The following is a 12,666-nucleotide window of genomic DNA, read 5'->3' as shown; positions in this document are numbered from 1 at the left end:
CCCAGGACCCAAGCCAGAGTCAGCTATATGGGAGTCCAGTGCCTCAACAACCACTCCACATGCCAGCCCCCACCTCACACCTCTTCAGATAGCTATTCTTAAAAAAATACAGTTCAATAAATACAAGAAGGAAAGAGAACTATTGGACATTGTTGGTAAAATATAAATTGTTTGAACACAGTAAAAAATAGTTTTCTAAGGTTTTTCACAAAATTAAAAATAGTACTATCATGTGACTTAAGAATTAGATAATTATGTGTAAAAGCTATGAAATTAAAATATCAAAAATTTATACATGCTTCAATATTCATTGCAAATTTATTCATAATAGTCATAATAAGACATTAACATAACTATTACACACAATTTGATTAAAACATGTTACAGAGACCAGCAAGTACTGTGGTGTTTGAGGTGTTGGTCCCACATGGTTGATCACAGTTCAAGTCTCAAATTGCTCCCTTACTTTCTCTCTCTATCTCTTGCTATCTGTTACAATAGAATATTATCCAGTCTTTAAAACAGAATTCTGCATACCAGCTTCATAGCCTAACGTTCAAAAGATCAAGGTTCCACATAAGTGACTATGATTTGAATCCCATTTTTGGTGGCTTAAAAAACATACTATGTATATGTGTGTGCATTCCTGAAATCCTGACAGAATGGAGAAATGGAGAAGGGATTGAAGCATGATGAAACTCCATTGGGAAATGTTTCTCTCTCACTCAGTCTCTGGTGATCACATGGACCCTAAAAGTAACAAAACATATTCTGTTATTTCAACAACAGGGATGAACTTGGAGGACATTATGATGATTGAAATAATTCAGGTACACAAAAACATACACCTAGTAATCTTATGTGTAAGAAGAGTATTAAAAACTAAAATTCACAGAAGCAGAGAATAATATGACCATTTGAGGGTAGCCAGGTTTTAAAAATATTGGTCAAGAAAGTAACTGATGGTGTAATGATTAGCTCGCTGGACTCTCAGGTAGACCAAAAATTGAGTCCTGCACCCAGTGGCTTAAAACTCATGCCAGGCACATGTGTGTGTTTTCCCAAAATCACAAGATGAGAATAGAGGAGAGGAATTGCAATGTGACCAGTCTCCTGGGGTTGCTTTCTTGATTTGTGTATGTCTGTGTCTCTAGCAAATACATGTGCCCTATAGCAAAATTATCTTTAAAAAATAAATTATATTAAAATTAAAACATTGGTCCAAAGACATAGCATTTCAGTTAGACAAGAGGAATAAGTTCAAATGTTCTACTGTACATTATATCATTGCAATTAATTACATTATATTGTATACTTGAATAATTCTCTGAAAGTAGATAGTGTGTTCTCACCACAGAAACAAGTTGTGTGGTAATACATAAGTTGTTTTAAATTAACTATTTTATTTTATTTATTATTATGATTTCTTAATTTTGACCAAATTGAGAGAGGGAAATTGAGAAAGCAAACTGCCAAGTCTGGAACTCAAACTGCAGTCAGCCATGTGGAAGTACAACAGTTTCACCACCACACCACCTGCCGACCCTGGTAATAATGCAAAATGGTTCAATTAAGCCATCACTCAAAGTTTACATCAGTTAAAATATCTTTGTGTATGTCATTATTTTTATAAAAATCAAAAATAAAAGTACAAAAATAAATGAATAAACAAGACATGAAAAATTTTCAAGAATATTTTCTATAAAGACTGGTAAGAGAAAAATGTAACAGATAAATGTTGGGTCAAGAACAGAGTTCTTTTTAGTTATTACATATTCAATCATGTAATGAGTACTTGACACCTGAATTATCAGTGGACAGAGCAGAGGATATCTTTCTTAGAGGTATTGGATTAATTTTATGGAACATTGGAATTTAAAAATAATCAATCTTTTCTGGAAAGTATCCTACTTCTTTGTAAGTTATAAGGCTCATTTGTGCCATTATGGTGTTGCAGACCTGAGAGTGATATAGGACATAGCAATGAATGCCTTCTGTACACTAGTGAGGAAGCCACCAATGACTTATATTATTCCTTCCCCTCCTTTTTAAGGCATCATACAGAATTAGATCATTGGGGATTTATTTATTTATTTTTTATTTAGAGATATTTTGCTATAGGACACATGTGATTACCAAAGAGAGAGAGAAAAAGTGAAAAATCACCCCCTATAGAAGATGGTTACACCACAATTTCTTCTCCATTTCCTCTATTCCAGGATTTTTGGTATGCATGCACAAGTGCTCAGAATGGGTTTTAAACTCCAGGGTACAGGATTCAAACCATAGTCAGTCATGTGGGAGTCCAGTTTCTTAACTACTATGCCACCTGCTACTCCAACTTTTGTATATTTTAACACCATTTTTAAAAGTTCAAATTATAAGAGCAGTTGTGTGATACAGATACTTTGGCCTCTCTTAGTCACAAAAGTACAAAACTTGTTCTCTCAGGATAGGATGGTCCCCAAAGCCTTACCTGGCCATTATGAAATCATAAAGTCTGGGGGAGAAAAACAGTGCAAAACATGTTTTTCCCAAATTGTTTTTCACTAAAATGGAGGATGACAGGTGCAGAGCCCCAGGGCAGAGAGATCCCCAGAGCCCCTGGATGAGACTTAAGTGAAACAATAAAAAGCAGGTAAACCAGAGCTGTTCAGATAAAGCACAAGGCTCAGGACCATGGCTTCTGTAGAAATGCCTTTATAAAAGTTCTAGTTATATCCGTGTCTGTCATGCCAGTCTGGAACACATTTTGTACAGGTTGAAGGCAGACCGTGGAAGTGAGAATCCTCTGTGCCCTCCACAGAGTTGCCTTTCCCAGCAAAGGGCTGAGCATGCAGACATAATCCAGTTCCATCTCCTCCTCAGCAATTCTCAGCTCCCACGCATAGGGTTTTTTATCTGCGTTGGGCCAGCTCAGACATGTCATTAACTTTTATTAGTGTCTTGCTACTTCTGCAGCCTTTACAAACAGTATGTGAGATGACACATTTTAACTGTCAAAGATACTGGAAACCAAGTGTCTACAAGGGTGGGGACCTGGTACTGGGTGGGTTTTTTCCTCTTCAAACCATGGAGGAGAAAGAAACTATAAGCCAACTACATTTTCTGATGAGGCCATCTCAAGAAGTATCAAGAAATCTGTAAGTTGTTGGTTATATATATGTGTAAATGTGTTTATACATGTTTAATAATGTAGTAGGCAGATATGTGTGTGTGTTATTAATCACATTGAGAATAATCAAGTGTGCACAGAAATGAGAGAAGAGCACAGTTGTGAACTCAGGATGCCTTCTTCTCATTTTTAGTGTTTCTTCATTTCTCTAAAGACACCAGAGAGAATTAATATAACTTTTTGTCCACTCCATCAGCACTATCTTCATATTCAGTAGGAGGCTCAGAATGTGTGAGATTGTTGGTACCTTAGCATTTTTTTCACCAAGACCCATATAGTGAGCCCTGCATGTATATTGTGACACTGAGCTCCTTATATGAAATTAATGTTAGAATCAAGGTGCTGACTCTTGGTGCTTGCTTCTGACTAGGGAAAGGTAGAAGTGTGCTTTGTAGAGAAGCCATAGGTTCTGCCACCATATAAAAACCAGTGATGTCAGCCACACCCCAATTTCTGATCTATTCTCCTCTCAGGATTTTGGGCATGTGTGTTCATGTTCCTGTCATAATTTTCAAACTTCCAGGCCCAAGACATGTACTGTGGTCAGCCATGTAAGTATCCAGTATCTTAACCAACATGCCACCTCTTGGTCCCTTCCTGATATCTTTTACAGCACAGTAAAGAAAGCTTCCATTAAAGTCTCAAAATATACATGGGAAATGTGGTCATGAGATTTTGCAGTAGCTCAATAATATTAGGTTCACATCTGAATATATCAAGGAAAAGTAAAATTTGTACCCAAAGAGCAAGGTGGGAATAATGGGATAGAAAATTACTAAGTAGTAACATTATAGGTAATAGAGATTCTGGTCAAACCACTTGTATGGAGATAGTCCCGGGAGAATTTTCAGAAGTCTGATTAAAGCATTATCTAGCACAAGCCAGCAAGTGCGATAGTGCTCGAGGCACTGTACTCTGATGTGGTCATAATTCTAGTTGCAGACTCAGAGGCTTGAATCTCACAATTTGTACTGCACACAGTGACTGATTTCAGTCTGATTTTAGACCACCTAATGAGAAATCATAAATTCCTTTGAAACTAATAATGGGGGCATAGTGGATATTCACCAGACAACAGAAAGAAATCCACAGTGACTGCTTTATGCAGAGCTCATTTCCTATCTACCAAGAGTGGGGTCTAACTCCTAACTCAGCATAGAGCTTAAGGCAGCTGCTTCCTACATGGCTGACTACATGACTGGGGTCCTGAATTGAGTTGTTTGAAAAACATGAGAGTTGGGGTATGCCTGCATGTACAATAATCCCAAAAACAGAATGGAGGAGAAGGAATAATGGCATGACCTACTCCCCAGGAAATAAATTCTCTCTCTTCCTCTCTCTCTCTCTTTCTTCTACTCTGGTGAGTGCACACACCCTAGAGAAAAAAAAAAAAGTGAAAATAAAATGTAAGAACCAATTCAGCAAAAAAGAGTTCTGATTATATTAAAATCTTTAGTCTATCATGCTTTATTAACAAATCAGGGGAACAGTAGATGGTGGATCAGTAAGTCATTGAACTCCCACTCAACTGATTGCAGTTTGAGTCCTGAACTTGATGACTTCAAATTATGCTGGGAACACATAAGTGTGGCCCCAAAATCTCAAAAAGGAAATGAAGAAGAAAGGATTGCAGCATGGTCATACCTTCTTGGGGGGGTGATTTTTCACTTTTCCTCTCATGGTGTCTCTCTCTCTAAAGTACACACACTATGACAGCGACATAGCCATTACGCCAACTGCTGGTCCCGGTACAAAACCTTTTGAAATTCATACATAGTTTTCCCCTTAGACATATTTTCATGAGCCTCTTTTTTTTTTTTTTGGAGAGGTCTTTTTTGCTATAGGGCGCGTGCACTCGCCAGGCAGACAGAGAGAGACAGATAGAAAGTGAGAAATCACCCCCCAGAGGGGATGGCTATGCCGCAATCCCTTCTCCTCCATTCTCCTCTTGGGATCTTGGGCACACACGCACACACGCCCGGCGTGAGTTTAAGCCACCGGGTCTGGGGCTTGAACCGCAGTTGACTACATGGGAGTCCAGCGACATAGCCATTACGCTAACTTTTGGTCCCACAAAAACATATTTAACAACAGTTTTTCTTTCAGAATTAACATAATAGTGTATAAAATATAGAAAAAGTCACCTAAGCGTACCTGAAATATGCCAAGTAGTTGAAAAACTGGCAAGCCAGATACTGTTTATACTTTCTATATTTCTTTAAAGAATTATTTATTTAATATTATTTATCATTATTACTATTTTGTTTTTCATTTGCAAAATGCATGTGTGCTCACCAGAGAGACAGAGAGGAGTGGGGAGAAAGTGAGAAATCAAGCCACCAGGTCTGGAACTTGAAATGTGGTCGACTATGTGTGAGTCCAGTGCCTCAAACACCATACCACCTACTGGCCCTCTCAGGTACTACTTAAATGTTCCACAATGTGAGAAAAATAAGAAATGCTTTAATCATGGTTTCTGGATGTTAAATAGAAACAAGGTGACATGTAGGATATACACAATTCTAGAAGGATTATGAAGGTGAATGTATGCATGGTGAATGTAACTCATGATTGAGTACTATTTATTCTAATACTGCCAAAAGACTATGATACTAAAGTTCTCATCACAGAAAATGTGAAATATTTCAGGTAATATATGTAGTAACAGCCTTAGTCCAATTGTTGATGTTATATTTAAAAATCTTAAAATAACTTTGTATTTTATAAATATACATACTGTAATTTGTCTATATATACATTTTTAAATGTATGAGTATAGTGAATGTGCACTTTAGTTGTATTCTTTTTTAATTAATTTTTAAAATTATTATTCATACATTAAACTGCTATACATCATTTAGATTGTGAAGAGACTTTATCCAGCATGATATATGCCTCAGTCCAGCCCAGTTGAGACTCATCAACACATAGAAAACCTTATCTGTGTCTCACAAGTTTCTTACCTTTCCTTTTTTCCCCTAATTTTCTTTGCTATGCTCTTCCCCTCCCCCACTCTTTTTCCACTTGTCTCTAGTGTCAATTACAATTTGTAATGCTTTTATGTTCTCCAGTCTTTCAGACTCTACCATGGAGTGCAGACAGTTGGTATGTTAAGTGAAGACATACAATGTCTCTCTTTCATAGCTGACTTGCTTCACTCAGCAACAAATCTTCCATATTCGTCTGCTTTCTATCAAATTCCAGGAACTTGTTGTATTTTTATGGCTGAATAGTATTCCATGTAATATATGCACCATAATTTTTCAATCCATTAATCTGTTTGTGAACATTTGGGTTGGTTCTATGACTCAGCAATCATGAATAATGCTGCAATGTAAATAGTTGTACAAGTGCCTTTCTGACTGAGGGCTCTCCTGTTCTTTAGGTAGATACCCAGGAGTGGAATTGCTGAATCATATGGTAGTTCTATTTGATAAACCTCCATATCATTCTCCACAGTGGCTGGACCAATTTACATTCCCAAAAACAATGTAGGAGTGTCCCCCTTTCACCACATCCTATCCTGCACTTATTAATACCCAGGAGTGGAATTTCTGGATCATATGGTAGTTCTATTTGAAGGTCTTTGATGAACCTCCATATCATTCTCCACAGTGGCTGGACCAATTTACATTCCCAAAAACAATGTAGGAGTGTCCCCCTTTCACCACATCCTATCCTGCACTTATTATTATTTGTTTTTTTCTTTTTTTTTTTAATCTTCACCATTCTGACTGGAATTAGGTGGTATCTCATTGTGGTTTTGATCTGCATCTTCCTTACAATGAGGGATGTTGAGCGTTCTTTCATATGCTTTCTGGCTGTTTGTGTGTCTTCTTTAGAGAGCTGTTTATTCAGCTCATTTTCCAATATTTTAATTGGGTTAATCATTTTCTTCTGGGTAAGCTGCTTGAGTTCCCTGTGTATTCTGGTTATCAGTTCCTTATCTGAGGCACAGGTAACAAAAATTCTCTCCCATTTCAAGGGTTGTCAATTCATATTAATTATGGTGTGCTTTGCTGTGCAGAAACCCCTTACTCAGATGTAAAACCACCTGTTTATTTTGGGGATTATTGTCTGTGCTTTGGGGGTCTTGCTTAAGAAATCTTTGCCTACCCCAATGTCTCTCAGTTTTCCCAGTGTTTTCCACCAGTAGTATTTATAGTTTGCAGCCTTAGGTTTAGATCATTGATTCACTTTGAGTTGATTTTTGTTCATGGTAACAGATAGGGGTTCAGATTTACCTTTCTGCAGGTGGATATCCAATTTTCCCAACACTATTTGCTAGAGAGGTTTCCCTTGTCCCACTGGATTGACTGGTATCCTTTGTCAAAGATGACTTTGTTGTATGTTTTGGGGTTTATTTCTGGAGTCTCTACTCTGTTCCATTGGTACTCATATCTATTTTTGTGCCAATACCATGCTGTTTTGATTATCACAGCTTTGTAATATATTTTGGGGTCAGGAAGTGATATTCCACCTACTCCTGTCTTCTTGTGCAGGATGGCTTTAACAAAATGGGGTCTCTTATGGTTCCAGAAAAAAATCTATGATTGTCTTTTCTAGGTCTGTAAAAAATGTCTCTTGTAATTTTATAGAGATTGCATTAAACATGTAGATTAATTTGGATAGAATTGACATTTGTATTATATTGATTCTGCCAATTCAGAAACATGGGATATCCTTCCAATTTTAGTGTCCTTTTCAATTTCTTTTTTAAGGTTTTCATAGTTTTCCTTGTAGAGGTCTTTGACTTCCTTGATTAGTTTTATTACTAAATATCTTATGCTTCTTGTGGCTATGTTAAATGGAATTACTTTCTTCAGTTCTGCCTCTTCTCTGTTTGTTGTTTGTATATAGAAATACTATAGATTTTTTAGTGCACATGCGCTAGCTTCCTCTTTTCTGGCTGGAACCATGGAGGGTGTTCAAGAGAAGAAAAAGAAGGTTCCTGCTGCAGCAGAAACCAAGAAAAAGGCTCCTGCTGCTGCAGAAGCCACCAAGAAAAAGGTTCCTGCTGTGCCAGAAACCCTTTAGAAAAAGCGAAGAAATTTCACAGAGTTGAAGATCAAGAGCCTGAGAAAGAAGTTTGCTCAAAAGATGCTTCAAAACACAAGGAGGAAGCTTATCTATGAAAAAGCTAAGCACTATCATAAGGAATACAGAAAGATGTACAGAACTGAGATTCGCATGGCCAGAATGGCAAGAAAAGCTGGCAACTTCCATGTACCTGCAGAACCCAAATTGGCATTTGTCATCAGGATCAGAGGTATCAATAGAGTGAACCCAAAGGTTTGAAAGGTGTTGCAGCTTCTTTGTCTTCACCAGATCTTCAATGGCACCTTTGTTAAACTCAACAAAGCCTCAATTAACATGCTGAAAATTGTGGAACCATATATTGCATGGGGGTATGTGAAACTGAAGTCAGTAAATGAATTGATCTACAAACGTGGTTATGGCGAAATCAATAAGAAGCGAATTGCTTTGACAGATAACTCTTTGATTGCATGATCTCTTGGTGAATTCGGCATCATCTGCATGGAGAATCTGATTCATGAAATCTATACTGTTGGAAAATGCTTCAAAGAAGCAAATAACTTCCTGTGGACCTTCAAATTATCTTCTCCATGAGGTGGAATGAAGAAAAAGACCACTCATTTTGTAGAAGGTGGAGATGCTGGCAACAGGGAAGATCAGATCAACAGACTTATTAGAAGAATGAACTAAGGTATCCACCATGATTATTTTTGTAATCTGGTCAGTAAATAAACAATGGCTGCTTTCAGACTGCAATGTATTGTTTTGTTTTTCAAATCAATTGTTGTCTTTTATTATCTTTAAAACGTCATATTAAGGCCTTAGAAATTATCCAGCTTGTTACTGTACTTGGAAAACTCTTAGATCTTACTCATCACTGAACTGTACCCTTCTCAGAGACATAGATACCATCCAAGAATTTTCTTATATCCTTATTTTTAACTGTCGTGGCTTGCTGTATTTAAGTTGTATTAGTAACTTTTTTTGTAACTTGTCTCTGCCTTACCTTAACTATCGTGGCACATCTTGGTGCTTGGTAAAATTAAGCCAAAACTTTTGTAAGACTAGCGTCCATTTTTTTATTTTGTGAAAATTGCGTAGGGACTGTTGAAAGGCTTTTCCTACACCAGAAAGTCCTAATGTTTCCCCTTTTGACTTTTGCTTAGTAAAAATGGGTTTATTCAAAGAAAACTTATCTCAAGGCATTCATGCATGACGTGTAGGTAAGGTAATAAAATAAAGATCAGTTCACCAAAAATGTAAAAATAAATAAATAAATAAAGAGAAATACTATACATTTTTGTAAGTTAATTTTGTATCCTGCCATTTTACTGTATGCATTTATTCCTTTGAAAAGTTTATTTGTGGATACTATTGAGCCATCTCTGTGACTTTACTGTATGTATTTATTACTTTGAGAAGTTTTTTCATGGATTTATTGGGTCTATTATGTTTACTATCATGTCATTTGCAAATGGGGATAATTTCAACTCTATTTCTGTATTGGAATGCTTTTTATTTTCTTCTCTTGTCTGATCACATTGGCTAGAACTTCCAGTACTATACTGAATAAGAGCAGAAAAAGTAGGCAGCCTTGTCTTGTACCAGTTTTTAGTGGAAAAGTTTTCAGCTTTTTCCCATTGAGATAAAGTTAGCTGTAGGTTTTTCATAAATGGCTTTTATTATGCTGAAGTTATTTATTACTGATTCAATCTCATTGCTTGTTATAGGTCTATTCAGGCTTTCTATGTATTCCTGAGTCAATATTGTTAGATTATGTGTCCAGGAATTTGTCCATCTCATTCAGGTTTTCTTCTATGTTGGCATAAACTCGCTCATAGTAGGCTCTAATGATGTTTTGTATTTCTGTTACATCTGTTGTAATGTTGCATGATTCATTGTGAATTTGATTTATCTGGTTCCTTTCTCTCTTCTTAGTTTGGCTAATGGTGTGTCAGCCTTGTTTTTGTTTTCGAAGAACCAGCTTTTGCTTTAATTTATTTTCTGTATAGTTCACTTATTTTCTATTTCATCTATTTCTGCTCAAATCCTTATTATTTCTTTTATCCTGGAGCTTTTTCGGATTTTTTTGCTGTTGCTTTTCCAATTCTCTGAGGAATGATGTTAGGTTGTCTATTTGCCAACTTTGTATCTTTTTCTTATGAGTACTAATTGGTATGAAATTCCCTCTTATGACTGCTTTTGCAGTCTCCTAAAGATTGTAGAAACTCGTGTCCTCATTGTCATTGGTTTCCATGAATGTTTTTATTTCATTCTTAATTTCTTCAGTAGTTACATAGTCATCCAGGAGTAGGCTTCTTAGTTTTCATGTACTCATATATTTTTTAAAATTTATCATAAAATTAAAATCAAGTTTAATTCCATCACGGTCAGAGAAGATGCTGGATATAGTTTCTATGCCTTTGAATATGTAGAGGCTTGCTTTGTGCCCTATCATGTGGTCAATCTTCGAAAAGGTTCCATGTGGGGGTGAGAAAAAAACTTTATCTAGTGTTTTTTGGGTGGAAAGTTCTATAGATGATTGTTGAGTCCATTTGATTTATGGTATCATTTAGATCCTTTACCTCTCTACTTATTTTTTGTCTAGATGATCTGTCCAGAGGAGATAGTTGGGTATTGATGTCTCCAACAATTAGTGTGTTGCAGTCTATCTCTCCTTTAGATCTAACAGTCTTTTCTTTCACATATTTGGGTGGTCCTGTGTTAGGTACAAAGATTTTTATTAGCATTATGTCTTCTTGATGGATTAAACCTTTTACTACAATGTAGTGCCATTCTTTGTCTCTCAAACAGTTTTTGTTTTAAAGCCTATCTTTTCAGAAATTAGTATCGCTACTCCTGCTTTTTGTTTTTTTTTGGTTCCCTTTTCATGGGATAACTTTTTCCAATACTTCACTTTTATTGTATGTGTGTCTTTATACATGAGAATGAGATTCATTTCTGTAGACAACAAATAGAAGGATTTGGTGTTTTGTTTTGTTTTGTTTTGTTTTTTATCTATTCTGCCAGTCTGCGTCTCTTGATTGGAGAATTTAATCCATTAACATTCAATGTTATTATCAATATTTCTAGACTTGTCATTAACTTTAAGTTGGCCATTGTCTTGGTTGTCTTTCATTCCCTTATTTCTAGTGGATCATTCTTAGTTTTCCTGGAACAGGATTCTCTTTGGAGTTTTTTTAAAAGCTGGTCTGGTATTGGCAAATTCTTTCAGGTTTGTTTGTTTGAGAAGATTTTAATTTTTTTACCCATATGAAGAATGATATTGCTGGATATAATTATCTTTGTTGAAACTGTTTCTCTCTTAACACTTTCAATATGTCTTCCCATTCTTTCCTTGCATTCATTGTTTCTGTTGAAAAGTCCAGAGCTAGCCTGATGAGATGACCTTTGTATTTCACTTCTCATTTCTCTCTTACCTATTTTAGTGTCTTGTCTTTATCTGTGATCTTGGCAAGTCTGGCTAAGATGTGCCTTGGGGAAGACTTTCTTGGGTTGTTTCTATTTGAAGTCCTTTGTATTTCTTGTGTCTGAATGTGTAAGTGCTTCTCTAGACTTGGGACATTTTCTTCCAGGATTTCATGAAACAGATTTTCCGTGCCCATATTAGTTTCTTTGCCTTCCTGGATACCAATTATTCAGATGTTTGGATGTTTAATGGGGTCTAATTTTTCTCATATATTCTCATTTTTTTTTCCTTTTCTCTTTTTTTCCCCCCCTAAGTCAGAGGTTTTATCTTCTATGTCTGAGATTCAATATTCAGCATGGTCTAATTGACTTTTAATACGTCTGAGAGGGTTTTTGATTTCCTGTATTATAGATTTCATCTCTAATAGTTCCTCCTGATTCTTTCTTAGAGTGTCTGTTTCTTTTTTCTTTTCCTGGATTGACTTTCTATTCACCTGTAGCTCATTGTCCCTTTTCTGTTTCAACTGATAGAATTTTGTCTCCATGAATGTTCTAAATTTTCTCTCTGACATTATGGTCACATTTTCATCAAGAGATGGAGGGAACTTATTGTGTTCTTTTGATGGAGACATATTTCCTGCTTTATTCAGACTTGAGGCGCTTCTACTTCTACCCGTGGAGTAAGGTATTCACTTTGGATACCTTTTTGGAAAATGTTTCTTTGACTTGGAACAAGTATTCTTTCTTTTTTGTAGACTGATGTGTGTCAAAGTCTCTCTTCTGCTCTGTTTTGTAATGTGGTCTGCACAGGGGGAGTCTTCTATTCAGGAGTCTGAAGAGCAGTCTTTCCTTTTTTTGCAAGTGGTTATGTAAAAGGGAGAATCCCAGGGAGCATCACAATATCAGGATATTTGAAAATTGTGATTCTAGACCTGTCTAACCCCTTATGGTATATGGAGGATTGGCAGGAGATGACAATATCAGACAGGAGAGAAAAGAGTATGAAAAGGAGTAAAGAAAGAGTG

The 12,666-nt window shown here is 36.2% G+C and overlaps 1 protein-coding gene and 1 pseudogene across 1 annotated transcript in view; both read left to right on the top strand.

Annotated features, from left to right (window-relative positions):
- Window positions 1–8,092: 8,092 nt before the first annotated feature.
- On the top strand, window positions 8,093–8,902 carry LOC106734067 (60S ribosomal protein L7 pseudogene; annotated as a pseudogene).
- A 3,334-nt stretch (window positions 8,903–12,236) lies between these two features.
- Window positions 12,237–12,666, top strand: part of LOC102475412 (vomeronasal type-2 receptor 26) — a 19,211-nt gene continuing 18,781 nt past the window's right edge. The window contains exon 1 of the mRNA XM_027768926.1: window positions 12,237–12,326. Coding sequence (XP_027624727.1) covers window positions 12,237–12,326 — 90 coding nt within the window. The remainder of the gene's footprint in view (window positions 12,327–12,666) is intronic.

Source organism: Tupaia chinensis, unplaced genomic scaffold (assembly GCF_000334495.1).
Source record: "Tupaia chinensis unplaced genomic scaffold, TupChi_1.0 Scaffold148019_1, whole genome shotgun sequence".
Taxonomy (NCBI): domain Eukaryota; kingdom Metazoa; phylum Chordata; class Mammalia; order Scandentia; family Tupaiidae; genus Tupaia; species Tupaia belangeri.
The sequence above is the reverse complement of the archived record's forward strand: the minus strand, read 5'-3'. Positions and strand labels throughout refer to the sequence as shown.